The sequence below is a fragment of the Convolutriloba macropyga genome, chromosome 11, assembly GCF_964194025.1.
Source record: "Convolutriloba macropyga chromosome 11, txConMacr16.3, whole genome shotgun sequence".
Lineage (NCBI taxonomy): Eukaryota > Metazoa > Xenacoelomorpha > Acoela > Convolutidae > Convolutriloba > Convolutriloba macropyga.
In genome coordinates this window covers 18,351,183-18,373,573 of record NC_134478.1, presented here as the reverse complement: position 1 = coordinate 18,373,573, position 22,391 = coordinate 18,351,183, and the positions used below count along the sequence as shown (strand labels likewise).

The window sequence follows — 22,391 nt, the reverse complement described above, 5'->3', positions numbered from 1 at the left end:
GGATTGTGAAATTTGAAAATGTGCGTTCGGAGATAACTCGGATGCATTATTTTGATTTAATTGCGGTGCAAACGGCTGTGGTGGAACGGGCTGTTGAATAGGGGGTGAAGAAGCCCCTGGGGCGTGTACAGAAGGCGGTTGACTATCCGCGGTTCCTTGGTTAGTTATGCTTGGAAGCGCCATGCCTTGCTGGCCGGTTTGATCTATTTGCGCTCTTAAATGCGCCTGGTACAACGCCTGTGTGTTAGCAGCAGCCAAAAAATTTCAGGTGGAGTATAATAGGGGTCGAGTTGCTGCAAGGTCTCAATGCTTAAAAAGTAATTGCCTCGACAATTTTTTGGAATGGAATGCCTTGAAATGTCAGTGTTGTGATCTTCCACTGCTTCGTCGTTATTGTGGCTAGGGCAGTCTGGAGGGTCTTTCGTAACCTCTGGTTCACTATTATTCTCGTTGTTAAAATTTAAGGCAAGTGAGGTGTTGATCGAATCCTGGACAGCCTTTTCACTTCTCATTCAGCTCTTAGCACTTGCGGTGGTTTCAGATTGGCTACCTTTAGAAACGGCGTCCAACAATTCAAATTCTTGCAGAGTTGCCTCAGCCAACCGTTTCCTGTTGTTTTACTCCAGTTCATCCAATTCCATTTGTTTTTTCTGTTTAGCAAGACGAATGGCTGCCTCATTCTATTTTTCAATTTCTTCGCGCTTCATTTTAGCAATTACGTAATCATGTTTACGCTGACTAGATGTTTTTGACGAGGTCATCAATGAGGGAAGTCTGGAACGAATGGAAGCCCTCGGTTCCTGAAACTCACTCACTTTATCATCAGCAGAGTTGATGTAGTTTCGTGCTGAAGTGAGGATCTTGTCGTTCTTGGTTGTCATTGCCTCTAAGTAGGACTCTAGTGAAGGAACAAGTGCACTTGGATCCTCCGTTTTTCCAGAAAATGCAATCAGGTCCTCATTTTGGTCTACAACGGTCATAAATGCTTCATTGCACTTTGTTACTAGGCGTTCAACTTTCACTCGCCTACTTTGACTATTTATACAATGAAGGATATCTTCATGTATAGCATGCAATTCAGCCTCACGCTTTGACCTGGCAGCGTACAACTTTTTGACTTTTTGATCAAGATTATTAGACATCATGATGTTATTATTTCCAAAGACCAGCAATCCTACCACTGCACACGGTTATATTTTATATACACACTCCAAACAAACCTAATACACGCAAAACGAACCCAACGCAAAAGACACCAAACACAGCACACTGTAGACAGTCTGTAAAACAAACCGCCCAAAGAGCAGAAAAGGTCGTCGAGCACACGGTGCCCGACAAAAACAGAAGTGGAGCGCTGAACGCTATGCGCTCAACGCGGAGGGAGACAAAAGACACACGGGAAATCGAGCGAGCAACGCGCGACGAAACGGAGACGTTACGGACGGGAAGTCGAGCGGCCAACGCGCGACGCAACGGAAACGGGACAGACGAGAAGTCGAGCGAGCAGTGCGCGACGGAACGGAAACGGGACGTGCGGGAAAGCGAGCGAAAAACGCGTAACACAACGAAACAGGACGGTGGGAAGGAACGCTCGGGAAATGAGGTTGGAAAGAACTATGTTAGCGGACCACAGCAAAAAGTCAAGCAAACAACCTAGCCGTAACTCCAGAACAAACTTAAGTCACACCCTAGGAAGAAGGAGAGAAGCTACTGCAAGACAATCTAACATAATTCATAATGGTTTTATAACGACAAATTTAACAACAAACTAATTTACGGCAATGCAGTAGTACACTAAAAGGATGTAAAGGTCAAGAAATTTACTAGCCGTAACTCCAGAATAAACTTAAGTCACATCCTAGCAAACCCAAACCACAACAAACAATCAGCATACTAACGGTAATAAACAAACTACAGCAAAAATGAATAAACTACAATAGTGTATTTGTAGACTAAGACAGTTGGAAAAGTCGAGAAACACTCCAGCCGTAACTCGAGAATAAACTTAAGTCACACCCCAGAAAGCAACAAGACCAAACCAACTACCAATCATACAGGTACACACAAACATACAGCAGCAAAATCAAAATACTGCAACGGGAGGGCTAGTAAATCCGTAAAGTTGAATAGTCACAGGACAATCCGGCCGTAACTCGAGAATAAACTTAAGTCACATCCTAGAAAGCCATAAGACCTAAACAACAATTCAGCATACTAGAATACTCAACATACTACAAGAAAAACAACATACTTCATCACATATGACATACTACATCGAAATCCGGAAAACTAGCAGAAGAAAACGAAAAGCGAAAACTTGGGAGAGCGACGTTCTTGAAAAAAAACGGAACACGGAGAATTGAAAAGATAAAGGACGAAAAAGACGCGGACGAAACGGCACAAAAACCCAGCGACAAAAAAAATAGAGGACGTCGATAATTTTTTTTGTAGGCCGGAGGTTGTGAAAATTTTCACAACCTTTTCTTTGTATTGAGTTTCACTCAATTTACGAACCTTCTTGTTGAGAAAATGATTTTTTGACACTTTTGTCAAAATTTTTTTTGCTTTGTCCAATTTTTTCAAGTTTTGGTCAATTTTTTGCAAATTCTTGATTACGGAACGGTAATCCAGTAAATTTGACGGTTTTATGCTCGAAAACACGGTTTATCAATATTCGGTATTGATTTTCAAAAATATTTCGAATTGCCTTAAAATTGACCAAAAATTTTCAAAATTGAACAATTTAGCATTATTTTTTCTCAATTTTCTCTATATTGGAGATTATTCTTTGATATACGAACCGACAATATCAATTTTTCAAATTTTTGGTAAATCTACCAAAAATTTTCAAAATCGATGTTTTTTGCTCCTAAAAATTTTGTTTGTGGGGCGTTAATGGTGACCTTTTACTAATATTTTTCAAGATATGGTTTAATTTTACTACCCCCTGCGATATCCAAAAAAAATCACGGGTTGGGTTTCTTGCCGTCTAAAATTTTATATTCATTATAGAATTACAGCAGAAAATAGTAATATTTGTTTTGGATTTGTCTTACAGATTTGGAGTCTTGTCTGAGAAGTTTTTTTTTGAAACCTCGCTTGCATCTTCCTGACCGTCAACTGAGGTGTCGATCCCATCCAGTTGCTGATGACCATTTGATTCGGGTTTCTGTGTTTCTGCTGAGGATATTAAAAGTGACCCGGCCGGAGGTAGGCTGCTAACAATTTGACTGTAGTCATTAATTTGCCACAGCTCGCTTTTTAGTAGGTCACATAGTTTGGCAATGTTCTGAGGAAACTTCTTGTAAATGAGATCTTCTGCTTTTTTTGAAATGTCTTTCTTCAGTGTTTCTACCGGTGCTGCTGCTGCTGGATCTTTTCCCCAAATGAATTGCGACATGTTCACGTTGTTTCAGAACTTGTCAACATATCCAACACCAGAGGCATCAAGCGGTCGAAGTGGCGTCGTTTCGGCAGTTGTTGATTGGCGTCAACAATGATGATTCCATTGGTTCTGACCCATGTCGCGGTACCATAAAAACTCAGTAAACCTGTAGTTCGAAAGTTCAATTCATCTGTAAAAGATAAAGCAAAAGGTATTCAACGGTAAGCAACGTATGAGTATCAAACGTACAATCATACAACGTAAGCATTAACGATCAATGCAACAAGTGAAACTTAGGCGGCAAGGTTTTTTCGATGCTCTTTTACTGGTTTTTTGTCTGATGTTATTGACGTAAAATCAGTTCGTATTCAATCGGCAATTGTCTAGAAAACCGAAAAATATTAAGCCGAAAACCACCTCAATCGGTACATATAGTGGTTATATTTACTTAAAATTAGGTTAAATGAACTTTTTCGGAACTTTCTACGTATATTAGAACGATTTACACGCATTTAAATTCGAATATAAATACTCAATTCTGATTGGCTAAAATTCGTTCTTTATTTACTGCGTAACAAGAGTTGAATCATGGGCAACAGTGAATATCGGTAGTCAAATTCGTTATCACAACTGATTTCTTCCTAGATGCATCCATAGGTACAACAACCTACGAACTACATGATCTCAACTCAAATTTAAGCGAGCAGTAACTGTGCACTGTTCTCGGGTACTCCGCGTCGGGCACAATGTTTCCTAAAATCATATCTTTTGAACAAGGGTTCAAAATCACTCAGAAAAAAAACAGTCGTTCGCTATAGTTTTGGACTCATGTCATGCCAAAAAATGGTCTCCTGGATAACAGACGTTGCACTTTGTGTGCATTTTGAAAGTTCTAACAAAATTCCTGGCTGAAAAAAACCGAAAAATCATAGAAATAGGACCACATTGAGTATGTTTTTTCCTTAACTGTCAATATGAACCAATCTATTGAGACAACATTTAGCAATGATCAGACCGTCCAGACGGAACACTGGCCATGACTCGAATTTGGTCGCATTAGAGCGAAATACCACAAAACAAACCGACAGAAAGCCTTTGTTTCGATTGTGCGATTTTCTTTACTATGAATCAAAAGTGTGATGATTCGTATCTATGTGACCATGATCAGACCGTGTGATGAATACGAAAAATGGCCATGATCAGATACTCTGAAGAAAGTTAACATTATTTGAGCTTATATTTGTGAGCTTATATGCGAAACAAACTGCGCAATTTAAGACAAGCATGATCTTAAGGAACAGACAGTTGATGAATGTGAAATTTTGACTCAAAAATCCAGACTCTGAAAATCTGCGCGACTATGATTAGACAATTTTCCAATACCTGTTGCAACCGTTTTGTCTCATTATAATTCATTTCTTCATGTCAGAAATTCAACAAGAGCTACTGAGAAAAATAACTCAGAAAATTTCAATGTTAATTACCAATGACGACTGATGAACCTAAGAAAGGAGAAAAACAGTTTTTAATTTCGTTGTAGTTTTGTATAAATCCTCAAAACTCCATAAGTGATAAAAAAAACTGAAAACGTTAGAAAATCTCTCCACCAATTTTGTATCCGTAATCGAAACTCTCATTCAGCCCCTCCCAAGCCTAACCCTCCTCCAATTGCTCTACCGTCCCCCACTCTACACAACACGACCCCCCCATATGATATTGTACCTAAGCCCCAAAAACCCGGGCTTTAAACTAAATGTTTTCAATCTTTTATTCAAACACTTTCCCATATTGTAGAACAAAATTTTCCTAATGAAATTTGTTGGGATATTGGAAGTTTCAAAGTGTTCCCCAAAACTGAACCCAATATGTATCCAAAGTTATTTTTTAGATATTTCTCTGGAAAATTTGAAGGGAGAAAAGTTGAGCTTGAAAGAAAAACATTGATCCTACTAAAGTTTTTATAATAAAAATCTCTATAAAACAAACTAGATAAAAAAATTTGATTTTAAAATGGGCAACCGAATTTGGTTGTTTACGTATGCATTTAATTGGAAGAGCTTAAAATTTGTCAACAGTCCTATTGAGAGAAAGTGTGTTTAGGGAACTACTTGCTGTTAACATTAAAAAACATGTTTTTGTAATTAATAGCAGCAATGCAATAGCTAGAATTATGGCCTTCTCTTGTTTTTTTTATAATTCAAAGAATCTGAATCGTATTGAGGTGCTATCTTTTTGTTGTTAAGATCTGTTCACACATTTTTATCATTTTTGAAACCAAATTGATGTGATGATTTTGGTCACGCCGAAACTGTAAGTGGAGCCGGTCTGAGCAGGTGATTTCGTGGCGTAAAATTTTTCCCGCCCTACTTTAAAGTAGAGTGATAAAAAAGTTTTTGAACAAAATTTGTTTTATTCAATCGCCTGATTAAATTTTTGGTCTCTTGTGACTAAACTCACTCTCAAAAATGACTTCCTCAATGTGAAATAGTCTTTTATTTTCTTTAATCCAAAGACATAATATCAAGTGAGTGCGTGTCACTCAATTTGATTGTTATTTTAGAGCAGCTAATAGAAGCAGCAACGTCTCAGCATTCATTGAAAAAAGAAGTGGCGGCTATTTTTTGGCAATCTGCCAGCTATGTTTAACCTTTAGTTCAAATATTTTCAGATGTTGTTGTATACTTCTTTTGACAAAAAATTTTTCGGGCCCATTTTGTAGAACGATGGTTATAATGCAAGATTCTTGTATGTCAATTTCTGTTAAGCTGTACTCTCCTTAGTTGATACAGTTGCTCACTTCTTCATTTTGCGCCGAAAGTGTTCTAGATATAATTGCGCTAGATAATTTGAAAAAAAAAATTTATAATATGACTGGTTATCTTGCAAGATTTTGTAAGATAATCATTCGAAGTTGCGATTGGGTTTTCTGGCTTTTTCCTGATTTTCCTCCCTGTTTACCGTATAGATTCCTAGCCTCCTTTCCTTTTTCTTCTGCCGTTAACATCAGGTATGTAGCCAGGTAGAAAATTTGGCCGTTTGGCTGAAGTTCCTCAAAACTCATCCAGCTCTCTAATTTCCCCTCGAGAAATAGAATTGCAACCGTATACAATTATCCCTGCCAACTTCTTTGTTGCTGTTTTTTTTCTGACCGTCGAACGCGCACGCGCTGAATATATGTGGATGATGGTGGTCCATCGTTACCAAGAAGAGCTGCTGACTTTTGGAATGAGGCACTGCTTGACTTTATGTCACGTTCAGACCAAATGCGGATGACGGTGTCTGGCTGATATGCTGACTAACGTCAGCTGGGGATGAAGTTGAAAACAAACTTTCAACAGGGGCAAATCTTGAAACTGCAGCTTGTGTTGACATTTTCCTGGTCACAAAGATAATCTGGAGATTTGGTGCGATATTATACCGTGTGTACGTTAGTCCAGTGAAAAGTATCATGATTATGGGCTTGAGCTTTGTTGTCGGGCTTAGCTGTAAGGGTGTAAGGCGGGGGTTCTTACTGCAAAACAAAACTGTCGTCCAATCGAACACTAGACCAGCCCAATTTTTCTTTAGATCTTTTTATCACGGGCTGTAGTCTTTTGGCCTTCAACCTTAAACCAACTTTTTCTGTTTCTGAAACATCGTTGTTGTTGACTTTATGTGAATTGCTATTGGCTCTTAATTATGGTGCCAGCACTTCTAGTAAAAGTAAGAGTTGAGTAGTTTTTTTTCTGATTTTGTTCCAAGTTTTGTTCTACGGACTGATTAATTTTTTAAAAAGTTTTATACTCGTCTGGATACTTTATTGCTATTTCAACTGTACTTTTCCGATCTTTTTTATTCGATTGGGGAAGCTGAGTTGATGAAGAGCCCTCTTCGAAATCAAATGTGATCATTTTTGGTTTTATTGTCCATTTAATCGAGTGTTCTACTCTTTTTTAGCCGACTCTTAATGAACCTATCAAACAATGTAGGATACATTTCTAAAAGTGGGTTTTAGGTGGTGTCAGTCAGGTTTCAGGTAAATTTGGAATAGGTATCGTGTAGGCTTTGAACACGTATTAGACAAGTTTAAGGTAGGATTCAGGTATGTTTGAGCTGAGTTTCAGGTGGTTTCAGGGAGATATCTGGTGGGTTTATGGCAGGTCTCAGGTAATTTCTAGGTAATTATCTAGTGTAGGTACCCGGGTCGAGGCCGAATGGTTATCTTGTAAGAACTTGCAAGTTTCTGGCAGAAACTTACAAAGCGATGAATCGCCTTGCAAGTTTTTCTTCCAAAAACTTGCAAGTTCTTACAAGTTAACCCTTCGACTTGCAAGGCTCTTACAAGTTAACCATTCGCACACACACAAACCCACACACACACACACCACGCACGCACACAGACGCGCGCACACACACATACACGCTCTCTCTCTCTCACACACACACGCACATACACACATACACACACACGCACACACACACACACACACACATACACACACACACACACATACACACATACGCCCGAAACCGTAAATAAAATGTTGCAAGACATGAATGTAAACGGATGTTTGGAAAAAATAGAATCCGGAGAAGTGTGAATTAAATTATAAAAAGGGTATAAAAAAGAAGGGCCACTAAATTATTTTGAGAAAATACTGACATATGAATTTGAAAATTCAATCAAAGTCAATATTTTGGGAACATTTTTGAGATCACGATGAAGCTAACTGAGATCTACAGTTTTTTAATGGAATTGCAAAAGGAACTCTCTTGAATTGATAAAATTCAAAAAGTAACCATTTTGTCTACTTAGGTCGAATTTTATTATGTTATCCAAACTGAGCAACTAAATCCCACGCGCTTTCTACGGTAAATGACTGAATTTTATATTGAATTAACCAATAAGAGTTGGGCTCGACCGGAACGAACTTGCAAGAAACTTACAAGTTAGCCATTCGCCTTGCAAGTTCTTACAAGTTAACCATTCTACTTACAAGTTCTTACAAGTTAACCATTCGACTTGTAAGTTCTTACAAGTTAACCCTCTTTTGCCAGAAACTTGCAAAATCTTACAAGTTAACCATCTTTTACAAGAAACTTGCAAGTTCTTACAAGTTAACCATTCGGTCTCGACCCGGGTATTCAAGTACGTTTTCACAAAACTTTTGGTTTCTTGGGTGGGCAAAGTAGGATCGGCAGGTTCCTACATAAGTAGATTATATCAAAATTGAAATTCAATTTTTGCTCAACAAACTACCATCCCATCTGCTAACCTGTCGAGAGCCACCACCAATAACAATGCATTTTCCTCAGAAGTAACTTTAGTGACTTCAATCCCACTTCAAACATTACTGGCCGTCAGTTCTCCTCATCCCGTTTTAATCACCAATCAGCCCAGAATCTCCATTTAACCCACGTTTACAAGTATGCAACTATCCCTTACACTTCCAACAGTTGGCATGTTGTCAAAGATCCCTATATCAGGATCCCTATAACAGTTGATTGCTCTTGAATGTATGCTGAAGAAAAAAAAATGATTATTTTGCAGTCATTTCTGATTGGAGAAGCAAATGCTGTAGTCAACGGAAATGGCTGCAATAACAGTCCGTACGCACCTGCATTAGCACATCTTAAAGAACTTTCTCCTAATCCAAACCCAATTTTCAATGCCTTCCTCGAATAATTGGAATTGGCACAAATAAGAACCCCAATCTGACAATCTCAGATAATTACAAGCAGATTTCTGCTTTGCTCCTCACCCTTGTACACACATTCCAACAAACTGTACTCCAGATTGACTTCCAAGTTATTCAAAGACTTACAGAGATTTGTTTGCCTCTTATGCGTCCGCCGGTTACTCACGCAATCCATCCAGACAACTCCAACTGTTTGGGAAGCAATCAATTTAGCCAATTTGGTTCAATCCGTATTCCAACTGTGAAAACAAGATCAACGGACCATGTCATCAATCAGCTTTCAAGTGAGTTCCTCGAAAGGTATCGTTTGTTCAAACAAGGATAGCTGTGACTGTTTATAAATTTGTTCTCCATTTCAGCCTCTCTCTCTCTCTCTCTCTCTCTCCACAGAGGAGACAAGGACAACACGACAAAAATTTTTAGTTTTGTTAAAAAAACAACTGCTTTTTTAAATTGCTTTCAGTAATCACCATGAACAGCAGTGGACATCAAAAAAAGTTACTCTGCAGAATGCCGAGTTTGTTTTATGTTGGACATTTTGGTCAATACATGTTTTCTCCGACTGTGCTGGGGCATCGGGATTTATATCTTTGCAAGGTGATTCCAATTTCAAAATTTGAATAGAACTTTTAGAATCGTTAGCCGTGCATTGTCTTCAGAACAATTCCCACAAAAGTGAGCAGGGCGAGATCTAATTACGTTTGCTTTTCTCAATTCGCATTGTAGGATGCGGTGTCGGATTTTCGCGGAAAAAATCAATCCCGAGGGGAATACATTTATTAGCGCTAATTCGCGTATATATAGAGGGTGCTAACTTCTGTTATATACAGATGAGTGTTTAGCCCCCAAAAATACTTCAAAATGTATTGTGGCAGAATCTTTGGCGTCAAATAGCTATATTTATTTACGTATTTAACGTTACTTAATTTAATAGCTTTATTTAACATTACTTAGTGAAAATGCCTTCCGAATTAGTAATATCATTGGAGACAAATCGTTTAAAAAGTTAAATGAAGAAACTGAAATGGATAAGCCATCTGATTGAATTTATAATTAATCATCGCGAAGCTAGATATTCAGAGTGAAATGAACATGTTGAAGTATCGGCAAATCATCAGTTGAACCAGCTGAAATTTGTATATAAACATGAACGTATTTATACAACAGTTACAACGAAAGATTTCTAGTGAAATTGTACTGACATGAACATATTGACAAAATTTATATTAGGCGTATAACTTACACCAGGCAAGCACTTTATGGTTCTTCAAAGTCTGTTTTAAATATGTACTACTTTGTAGACCTCATAAAAGTTCGTTTCATTTGTACTGGAAGAATTTGCTGTTCCTCATGGCTTGAAGTCGTTCTCAGTAGTATCGAGCAGGTTCACGAGGATGATAACGAGAGTCAATAACAAACTCACAAAAACAAAACACACAATCTGAAATTCTTTAATTTTTGAAGACTCTGCAGTGTTCTGAGCGATCAAAATAACTAATTCTGACAGCATCCCCCTCCCCTACCCCCAAATGCGGGCCCCGCCCGTAATCTCATTCCCCGTGACCTCCGACCACTATTCTCATTCCGCCGCCTGCAGCCCCGACCCGTAATCTCATTCCACCCGACCCCTGACCCAGATTCCCATACCTCCGCCTGCCACCCCGACCCGTAATAGCATTCCACCGAACCCCAACACGGATTCTCATTCCGCCGACTGCTGCCCCCGACCCGCTGATGTGCACTTTGTCTAGACGTTCACTCTGTCTAGAGGTGCACTCTGTCTAGATATGGCTGCCGGATAAAATTTCTAGCCAGAATTCAAGCTGTGGGATATCGTCCTGAACAGTCGTAATTGAGTTTTTCTACTCCATTTGCAATGAATCATTCATGTTTACAATGCACTTTAACTTAGACAGCTCAACTCCGGGAGGAAAGTAGACCTACCAATGTGCTGTACTGAAGTTGGTGTTATCAGAGTCAATTTTGGATTCTATGGTCTCGTACAAACTGCGCGAGAAAAAGCGCAAAGCGCCCGCATCTTTTAGCGTTGAATGTGCTGAAAGCGGTGAATTTTTGTAAGAATTGCGTTGAATTTTGCGGTGAAAAATTTTTTATCACCGCATTCAACGGAATTCTTACAAAAAAGAAACTGCCGTACTTGTGTTCGAACCTCTACCTCATGCGTGTCACCAACTTCGTAATCCACTGCACCAAATGTCACTTACTTTAATGATATTTCCTGTGAATATAAGATAAGCGTTGAAAGTAGGGCGGTGAATTTTTGTAAGACTTGCGATTTTAGCGGCGAAAAATTTTTTTTCACCGCATTCTACTGGTAGCGGTGAAAGATTTTTTTTCACCACATTCTGCTGGTAGCGGTGAAATTTTTTTTCACCGCATCCTGTTTGTAGCGGTGAAAAATTTTCTTTCACAGCTTAAGCGCTGAAAAAAAAATTTCACCGCTTAAATTTTTTTTTCACCGCATTCATCGAATTGAACGCAAATCTTACACTTTTACTCAAATTCACCGCAAATCTTACATCTTTTAGCATTTTTTAGTGGTGACACCTCGACCCGGGGTCCATAAAATGGCTTTGATGCATAACTAATTATTAGTTAATTACATAGAAAAAATTTCCAAGCAATTGGTTTGTCAAAAACATCTCTCGAATAAGTTTGTTATCAATAACTTTTTCCTATACTGCAAACAACTGCTGTGACTCCAAAAAATTTCATCAGTTTAAATTTAAACAGAATTGTGAAAGAACTACCAAAACAACAGTAAGTACAATTTTCCAGAATAACGAAAATTATTTGTGTCATCCAGAAACTTGAAAAACTTTTTCAAGCTAGTCAATTTTCAGACTACAGTTATGAATTGTTTCTAAAAACCAATGGATCAAAATTCTGAGAGAAGCAGTGGAACTTGAATATGTAAGTAAAATTTGTAATAAAGTGCAGGAACATCTAGCTTAAGTAGGAATTTATTTACTTTTGATCAACGCCAACTTAGTTCGAATACCTAGCATATGATTGTTGATTCCAAAGAAACTCTTAGAGTCGAAAAACAATATAATTACTACATGTATGTTGCGGTCTGATATTTAAATCTCATTTTCTCAAAAACTACATGTCCGATTTAGTTCATTCTTTTTTCATATGCTATATTGTAGACTAATGCTAGTCACTGCCAAGTTTGCTGAATTTTGAATCATTATTGGGGGAGCTATTTACATTTGAAAAATTTCGCCATGTATTAAGATTGCTTATAGAATTTAAAATGTAGCCCTACTTCAGCCTTTTGAGATAGAATCCTCGTTTTCACTCACAATATGTATCTTACCAATGTCTATTGACTCAAAAAATTTGTTGTTGATATCTTGCTTATTCTCTGAGTTATTGTCAAAAAACCGTATATTTTAGCCCCAATTTGGACATAGCTGAAAAAGTGAAAATCTGTTGTTTAGTTCATATTACCTTAATTGTACTTGTTTATTGATTGTGTACTCACATCTCAGCTAGTATAGTGCTATTTGATCTGTTTCAATCATATTTGGTCATTTTACATACACTTTCTTCATATTTTTGCCAGTATTAAATTTATTCAAGTATTTTTATTTCCTGTACGAAAAGGTTGTATTTGATTAAGAAAACGGAAATGCAGTTAACTTAAACGAAGATTCTGTTGATTCTTACCAAAAAAGCTCTGAAGTTTGTGTACCTTTTATAAATATGATTTAATTTTGTTTTCATTGATATTTAGTGAGCATATATCTATTTAAATATTACACACGCTTTGTTTAACTTTATGTTTTATGTCTTTATAACTCGAATTTGACAATTAGACAAGAAATTAACCGTCTCATAATACAGTCTTTTCTATTCTTTCTAATTTGAGAGAGAAATTTATAACGCGAACAGGGCGGCCTTAAAATTTAGTTGAATTATATATTGATAACCTAAGATGGGCCCAAACATTTGGTCCTCCGACCGGGACAACCTCGAAAATCTTTAGACGAAAGCAACAGAGTACTTCTGGAGCCCGCAGTTGTGGTGTATCCCATCAGTCAACTGATTTCGAAACGGTGGAAGATGTGGAATATCATTATCAAATTGGCGAAAGAATACAGAAAAAACTTAATGATCTTCAAATGAGAAGAGGAGAACTCAGAAGACAATTTGGCTCAAAACTAAGTAGAGCAGCGAGCATCGAAACCAATCTTGATAAATATCTTGACCTCGACGAGAAACTAGTTGAAAAGATGAAGAAACATTACAGAACACGGGTCTCATCGAAGCACAAAGCAGATCTGCAAGAGAAACAAAGAAACTTGTCTTTGGACAGAAAAGAACTTTTGGCATTGTGGGACCAGAAGAAGAAGTCAATGGAGACGGCAAAGTCAGTGAGCTTTGGCAAAAAAAACCAACGCCTTCACTCGTTTAATCCGTAAATGGAGCCGAGGAGGAAACAAGACAAAATATTGAGCCAACTCAGAACACCGGCGCAACTGAGACACGAACAGATCAGCCAAAATCGATAGATGTCATGACCAATGTATCAACGGAAGAAGAATTGAAACAAAAGGAAGAAGCGCGAGCTGAATGAAAACGCCAAGTGCAACTGAGGCTTGAAAATCAGAAGCAGAAGTTGAGAATTGAACAGGAATGACGAGCTCGAGAGACTGACGAGCAATTGAGACAACTCGAGGAGCAGAAGACACTCGAAATGTTGAAATTCGAAATAAACACCGACGAGGAAGACGAACTTCAACCTGGAAATTTGGAAAAGCCAATTGAACCAGACGGTGGAGACTTCTTGGGCAATATCGGTAGCAGTGAAAATGAAGACTATTTGGGCGAAATCAGGAAACTTATTCAAGCACAGGGTGACAATCAACGAATTGCAAACGATGTTGCAGCTTCATCTCAGCGGAAATACAGTAACAGCTGGCTGGGGTCACTGATGTCACAAGGCAACTCTCGGAAAGACGGTGTATTTGGCAGTGCTCCAGTCAGACAACTTCCGGGACCGGTGAGCTCAAACCAAGGGCAGTATAGTAAGTTTAAAATTTCTGAAACTTCGCAATCAAGTCCGAAACACGGCTTTAATCAGTATGATATGTGCCCAGTAAGTTCTGCAGTCAATCGCACGTTACCAAAACTTAAGTTACGAGAATATAATGGCGATCCCCTTGATTGGCCAGAATGGAGTGGCATGTTTCTGTCGAGAGTCGATCGTAGTACCATATCAAACGACAAAAAAATGAAGCATTTAAAAACGCTTTTAACTGGGCCGGCAAAAATAGCGCTGGCTGGTATGGGTTCTTCGGGCGTTATGTACAACACAGCTTGGAAAACACTTGAGCGCAAATTCGGTCAGCCGCACTTGATAATAGGATCGCAATCAAAATTCAAAATCATCCACAATTACGGCCGTACGATAGTTCGAGTTTTGTTGTTTTTGTTGACACAGTCGGAAACTTTGTAAATGTTCTGCAACATTTCGGTTACAGCAACGATTTTTTTTCGTCAAGTAATCTAGTCATGATAGTTAATATACTACCGGCAGACATAAACGCAGATGGTTTGCGCACATTAAAACAGCGTCGCATAGGTCGAAGCTGCCCAATTTGATTGAATTGAACGAATGGCTACAAGAAGAATCTTTAGTTCAAGATCAAATGAAAAATGCAGCAACAAAGTGGTTTCCAGAGAGTTCGTACAGAGGAAAACAAAATAGCGTCAGATCAAGTAGAGATCAACCAAAAAACTCTGCTTTTACTAACGATAGAGAATTAACATTTCAGAAATGCCCTATCGATGACGGAGAACATCTGCTTTGGGAGTGTGATAAATTCCAAAAAGTCTCTATTACGGAAAAATCAGAAGCGGTGAAACAAGCTAAACTCTGTTTCGAATGCTTGACGGGAAAGCATCGCGCCAGAGATTGCAAATCGAAGCTCAAATGCCGAATAGACGGCTGTGAAAGAAATCACAATCGCTTGTTACACAACAGACAAACTGTGACACACGAGTTAATACAGTCACCAGATCAAACAAGTGAAACCAACCTGACAAATGAGACAGCTTGGTCAGTCAAAGGACTCCTCCAAGTTGCACTGTTGCGCATCTACGCTGAAGACGGAAGTTTTGTCGAAACTAAAGCTGTTTGCGACACCGCTTCATCTCAGACTTGGATAGACGAAGATTTGATACAATCTCTACGCCTTGAAGGAAGAAATACTTCGATGTCGGTGACTGGGATTCATGGAACGAACTCAATCGACTGTTTGAAAGTACCGGTCAAGATTGGGCCAGCCGATGAAGTTGGCTACACGATAAAAGTCATAGCCAGTAGTTATAAAGATCTTGTAGTTGGTACATCGGTATACAATGTAATAGAGCTAATTAAACGTTATCTTCATTTATTGTGCATAAGAATGAAGAAAATTGACTTGAATGAGGTAAAAGTGATTCTTGGTCAAGATGCTTACTCCTTAATAAGACCTTTAGAGTACAAATATTGTGGAAATGATTATCCATGGGCAGTGAAAGTTCCATTAGTCTGGACGCTAAGTGGTCCACTGCCAAATAGTGAAAGGACTAAGCAGCGATAGCCAAGAGAATCAAGAGCTGACAGAAATTGTGAGAAAGTGGTGGGTAATCGAATCCTACGGCAAAACATTTCAAGTAAACAGCAGAACACTTGAAGACAAAAAAGTCTCCTGAAATTCTAGAGAAGACAACGTTAAAGCTACAAGAATGTTTCCAAGTTCAAATGCTTTCTACGGGAAAAGAACAAAAACTTGATCGTAATATTTCTTTAGCCCTCGGACAACTACGATCGCTCAAACGAAGATTAGCGAAAAACGAGTCTTTAAAATTGAAGTATTGTAATTCAAAAAAAAGGATTTAGCAAAAAGCTACATCTCCTTGCTTCCAAAAGCTGAACTTGAACGTCAGGATGTTTGGTATCTACCTCATCATCCAGTTGTAAACCCCAGAAAACCAGAGAAAGTAAGAACAGTAAAAAGGTTTCGAGGATACTGCCTGAACGATGTTTTGATGAAAGCTCCCGATCTTTTGCAGAATCTAATTGGAATCTTGTTCAGTTTTCGAGAAAACTGTGTTGCACTAACAGCAGATATTGACGAAATGTTTTTGCAAATTCAAGTGCCTGAACAACAAAGACGTTACCTCAGGTTTCTGTGGACAGATGAAGACGGTAAACTGATGCCGTACCAGTACAACCGGCACATTTTTGGAGCTAAGTCATCTCCAACATGTGCAAATTATGCCCTGCAGCAGTGTGCAAAACTGTTTGAAATGGAACATCTTATTGCATCGCAATTAGTGATGGATAACTTCTATGTGGACGTCACACAACTGAACAAGCATCTGAAATAATCCAAGAACTTAAATCATTGCTAGCAGAAGGAGGCTTCAACCTCACAAAATGGTTCTCTAATTTCGAAGAAATATTTGAAAACAGTGAAATTACACCAATAGAAAGCGAAGACAACCCTAAGGTCTTGGGACTTGAATGGACGGCAGCCGATGATCTGTTAACTGTTCGGAAGGACCAAGAGTTCTCACAGAAAACGAATTGGATGCAAAGACAAGTTTTATCACCAGTGTCGCAAGTGGTCGATCCTCTGGGATTCATGGCACCATTTGTCATTCGAGGAAGGATGTTTGAAACGAATTTGGCAGACACAGGGTCAAAAATGGGACTCGCCGATAGCCGAAGATATAAACACAGAGTTTAACAAGTGGGTGCAAGAATGGAGGAACTCAGAACAATTATCTGTTCCAAGATGGTACAATCAGGAATCTTGTGACAGAGTTGAGCTACACGTCTTTGGAGACGCGTCGGAAGATGCCTTTTGTGCAGTAAGTTACGTTGTAATCACTAAACCGAACAGCGATAGACTAATAAGATTCATTGTTGGAAAAAACAAGGGTGGCTCCAATGAAGCACCATACTATACCAAAATTAGAGTTAATGGCAGCAGTTACAGAAAACAGAATTAAAGATCTAATTTTGAAAGAACATAGAACTTCGTTTGCGTCAATCTGTTTGTGGAGCGATTCAACTACTGTTTTACAATGGTTCATTATAGTGACAAAAAACAGCCTACTTTTGTTGCTAACCGGGTAGCAGAAACCCTTAACTTAAATTATATCTCGAGTTTCAGCATAAGCACAATCATCACCAAGGTGTTGAACATATTAGAGCTGAAATTCAAAGAAAGCTTTGGGTAACTGGTCTAAGAAACGCATTGAGATCAGTTAAACACCAATATCTAGACTGTTAATTGAAGAGATGCAAAACATCGACGCCAATGATGTCAGACTTACCAGTAGTGAGAATAGAAGATAATGTAACGCCGTTTACAAACACCGGAGTAGACTACTTTGGACTGTTTTCAATTAAACTCTTCCGAAGAACAGTGAAGAGATGAATTTGTTTATCCACGTGTCTTAGCTCCAGAGCACTGCACATGGAGATTTTTCAATTGCTGGACACACAGTCTTGCTTAGACGCGGTTCAACGGTTCATAGCGAGAAGAGGAAAACCGAAAACGATAATTTCTGACAACAGAACTAACTTTGTAGGCGCAGCGAGCGAATTGAAGGCGGCCTTCAAAGAACTAAACCATTGTGAAATGCAGCGCAATTTAGCACAAAACGGAATACAATGGACTTTCAGCCCCCCTGCAGCTCCACATATCGTTGGCGCTTGGGAGTTATCAGTTAAATCGAGCAAAAGAGCGATTTTCAATATTTTGGCAAACAAGCATTGAAAGAGGAAAATATCTCGACATTAATTTGCATAGCGGAACAACTGCTCAATAATCAACCTCTAACAGCAGTTAGTAGCGATGTTGAAGATTTGGATACGATAACACCGAATCATTTCCTTGTTGGGGGAGCAAACATGTCATGGCCCATTTCTCTATTTAGAGAAAACAATGCTTCATATCGAAAAATGTTCCGACAAATCAGCGAGCAATTGAAAGCCCTATGGAAGCGGTGGATGAGCGAGTATCTACCATCACACCAACTCAGAGCAAAGTGGAGAACTGAAACAGGCGTGGACATCAAAGTGGGAGACTTAGTCTGGATGGTTGATGAGAAAGATAGCTACTTCAACTACCCTTTAGCCAGAATTCAGAAGCTTCATGAAGGAGACGATAAAATAGCCAGAATGGCAACAATCAAAACTGCTAAAGGAACTTATTTACGGCCATTCGTTAAACTTATTACATTAGATATTGACCGCATTTGAAAGTATTAGGCTATATTGTAGACTAATGCTAGTCACTGCCAAGTTTGCTGAAATTTAAATCTTTAATGTGGGAGCTTTTTACATTTGAAAAATTTCCCCATGTATTAAGATTGCTTATAGAATTTAAAATGTAGCCCTACTTCAGCCTTTTGAGATAGAATCCTCGTTTTCACTCACAATATGTATCTTACCAATGTCTATTGACTCAAAAAATTTGTTGTTGATATCTTGCTTATTCTCTGAGTTATTGTCAAAAAACCGTATATTTTAGCCCCAATTTGGACATAGCTGAAAAAGTGAAAATCTGTTGTTTAGTTCATATTACCTTAATTGTACTTGTTTATTGATTGTGTACTCACATCTCAGCTAGTATAGTGCTATTTGATCTGTTTCAATCATATTTGGTCATTTTACATACACTTTCTTCATATTTTTGCCAGTATTAAATTTATTCAAGTATTTTTATTTCCTGTACGAAAAGGTTGTATTTGATTAAGAAAACGGAAATGCAGTTAACTTAAACGAAGATTCTGTTGATTCTTACCAAAAAAGCTCTGAAGTTTGTGTACCTTTTATAAATATGATTTAATTTTGTTTTCATTGATATTTAGTGAGCATATATCTATTTAAATATTACACACGCTTTGTTTAACTTTATGTTTTATGTCTTTATAACTCGAATTTGACAATTAGACAAGAAATTAACCGTCTCATAATACAGTCTTTTCTATTCTTTCTAATTTGAGAGAGAAATTTTTAACGCGAACAGGGCGGCATTAAAACTTAGTTGAATATTAAATTGTTAACCTAAGATAGGCCCAAACAATGAAAAAATCGTTCGTAAAAAATTTTGAGAATGTTTTGCGGATTTGAAATTGATTTGAGCACACTATGTCAGAAAGTATCCCACTGTAAAATTCGATAAACTCTCTTTAAGTCAGCATTTTTCAAGCTATGAGGCTGTTAATGGCTGGAGTAAAGATAAGAAAAGGCGTAATTTTTTTCAGCAATGAGGTTAGTGTGTTATGATTTACTTCATTTGATTCTAAAATTCGTTTTTCGTTGATTCTAAAATATTTATAATTGTACAGTTCGTTTTTCGAAAAAAATATGAGAAACATCAAAAAATTTGAACGGTAAAACACGTTGACTATGTTTCAAGCAATAACCAATTTTCAGTGCATATTTAAATTGTTTGGGTGCAGCATGAACATTTTAGGTCGAGCTAAAGTCGAGCTTCGTGTTTGTGTCGAGGTAAAGTCCAGCATCAAAAAATTTGGCGGAGCCAAAGTCTAGCTGAACAATTAGGTCCAGCTAAAGCCTTTTCATGGGCCATTTGAGTCCAACATGGTCTTTTTATACCACTTTTTGTTCTAGCATGGTGGTTTCATAAGTCGAGGTCTAAACCAGGGCCCGAAGCAGCCTTTGATAATTTTATTTTTAGTCGTTTCAGTAGTTTCTCCAAATATTCGGGCAAAAATAGACAAAGCTCAGCTGATGCTTAGTGATTGAGTGCCAATTTATCTAACTTTGGTGAATAAACAAAATAATGTTCCAAGAATTTCAAGAAATCAATCAGTTAAACTCTCAAAGTACTTATCTCAATTTCAAAGAAATTAAAGCTCAAAATTGGACGAAAACGTTGCAAACTGATCGAAGTTCCATTGGTGGTTTTTACGGGCTGGGAACACAGATATTCACTTCAGTTTTTCAAATTTTAATACACCAAAGTTTGGATTGTTTTGGAGCGCTGTCTTACGAACCGAAAAGAAAATTTGGCAGCTTCTTTTCTTCGATTGATTCATTTTTGAAATGTACTTCAAACATGATGTAGAGATCAAAGTTTCACGTAAAAGCTAATTGTTTAAGACAAACAGCGGGACGAATTGGAGAGAGTTGAGTGATTCTCTGATCATACCGCATTTCAAAGAGGCAGCCGGAAAAGTTGGTGCGACATTTTTTTCGCCAAGCGTGTGAAAGTTTGTATATAACATGCAACTTTTTCGAAGCAGTTGTTTTTCAATTTTTTACATCATTTGTCCGGTAAACTGATTTTTCAAAACATTATTAACAGATGAATGTTCGTTTGGGAGAATTTATGATTATTTTTGTATTAGAATTTTATATGCGTTCTAGAGCCATTTTGGACCTATTCCGTTTCGCCCCATTGTTTTAACGCAACCCAGTTACAAATTGTATAATGTCATAGCACGTTACGCTGTTAAAAAAATGTGCGCCTGGGAGCCGTAACAGATATTAGCTTGCTAAGCTGGGCGGGGGCAAAACAAAATAGAGCAGCAAGTTTTGTAAATCCGCCAGTTTTAAGACTTTTTAGTTGTTTTTTAACCTTTTTTCACTTATAAGTGCTGATGTTGTTTGATTTAGTTTTTTATGCTGGTTTTGGCGCCCTTTTGATCTCGTTAATATCACGTTGTATTTGAAAAAAATGTGCTACAATTTACACGTTTGTGCTTGATTTTCTTGATTTCAAATGTGTTTCTGCTTAAATCTACTGTTTTGTTCGAGCTTTTAGAAAAATTTTTCTTTTTTATTCTTTCGGTAAACTTTTGAAGGGTTTTCCTACTAATTGAAAACAGAGTTTTGTAGCGCAGATTTTTATTTAAAAAAAAACAATTCTGCTGTTTTTTCTTAGGTTTTTCTTCTTTCTCAAGTTTTAACTGTTTTGCAGTACGTTTGTTTGTTGTGAGGGTGCTCATTGGAAATTCAAAGTCAGGAACGGTTTCGCATAGTGTGTTTAGAAGAGCTTTCGATATTTTTCTGCAATTTTTGGAAATTATTGTTAAAGCATTAAACAAGTGCTTTAGATTTTGTTCTTCTTCTTAGGATCGGTTTTTTGTAGGTTATGGTTTTCCATCACTTGATATTCATTCGCAAATGAATTTGTGACTATTTAATCCCACCAAACAATCTATTATAGACAATTCTTTTCAATCGCAAGCTATAAAAAGCTTCTAGAGTTTTTTCCCTAATTTCCTTTTCCCTGGAATATTGTGTTTCTAAAGAAATGATGTAGGAAGATTTAGCAACTGGTTGGTTAGGATGTAAATATTTACTTCAAGTCATTTCAGGAAACTTACGGCTATGTTTTCTTAAGACCTGTTCACATTTTTTTGATTATTTCCGGTAAGTTAGATGTCCGGTAGTGACGCTTCATGCGTTTAAATACCGACGAAAAGCGATCAAAACAACGCAAAAAACTTAAGGGTTTTGATCGGTTTTGGCGAAGTAAAACCGATCAAAACTGACGATTTCTTATGTTTGACTCCGACGAAATTCTCAACACCGGAGTTGTTTCCAGATTGTTAAATCTGGTTGAAAAGTTTATAATCAACCAATTTAAACAAATGTTGGCTGAAAAAAATTAATATGACTATTGGAGAGAAAGAAGTTGGAGGGCTGTTAATTAAGCAGAATCTATCAAAAGACAAAGCAAGCTTTTTTATAACACAGCACCATCCAATCTGAACAACATTGTTTTTAATTACCGGTAATGATTTAAGAGAGTACTTTTGTTTGATACAACAAAACAAAATGACCACCATTGCCAGATAGTCGTTCAACTTTCTATGTGTACGGGTGTTCATTTGATAATAACTAAAATTAGACTGTGTGTACTATCGAGAAAGTCTCAAAGTACATTATGTGCTGAGCTGTGCACAAATTAACTCTTTGTCATTTGAAAAAGAAACCAGCTTTACATAGTTTTGATCAAACTCGAGATAATAAAATGTCCCATTCTTAAGTTGGACTTTTAATTCTTGAAAAAATCTACCAAAACAAATGATTGAAGTGAAATTTATGATCTTTAATTGGCACTTTTTCGCCTTTTTTGTTATCGTTATCGGCAGTTCCAACTTGGTGTCCTCCCAAGGTAATGTTTCTTCATATTATCATCAAGTTAGAAACTGAAAAAAAAGCAACATGAAATGAAAAGATCAAAGATTGTTTTATGGCCCGCGAACTGATTGTAAAAGCGACTATAATACGTTTGATATAAAAATTTGTTTTTTTTTAA

At 37.6% G+C, this 22,391-nt stretch overlaps 2 protein-coding genes across 2 annotated transcripts in view; both read left to right on the top strand.

Moving 5' to 3' along the window:
- The first annotated feature begins 13,789 nt into the window (after window positions 1-13,789).
- On the top strand, window positions 13,790-18,355 carry LOC142349061 (uncharacterized). Its single transcript, XM_075400475.1, has 5 exons — window positions 13,790-14,095; window positions 14,871-15,449; window positions 16,153-16,440; window positions 16,777-16,960; window positions 17,904-18,355. Exons 1-5 carry the CDS (start codon window positions 13,790-13,792, stop codon window positions 18,353-18,355), a joined length of 1,809 nt encoding a protein of 602 aa, XP_075256590.1.
- Window positions 18,356-22,017: 3,662 nt separating this feature from the next.
- LOC142349675 (uncharacterized) overlaps window positions 22,018-22,391 on the top strand; it is a 166,878-nt gene continuing 166,504 nt past the window's right edge. Inside the window, exon 1 of the mRNA XM_075401399.1 lies at window positions 22,018-22,247. Within this exon, the coding sequence (XP_075257514.1) occupies window positions 22,157-22,247 (91 nt within the window). The 5' untranslated portion in view covers window positions 22,018-22,156. The remainder of the gene's footprint in view (window positions 22,248-22,391) is intronic.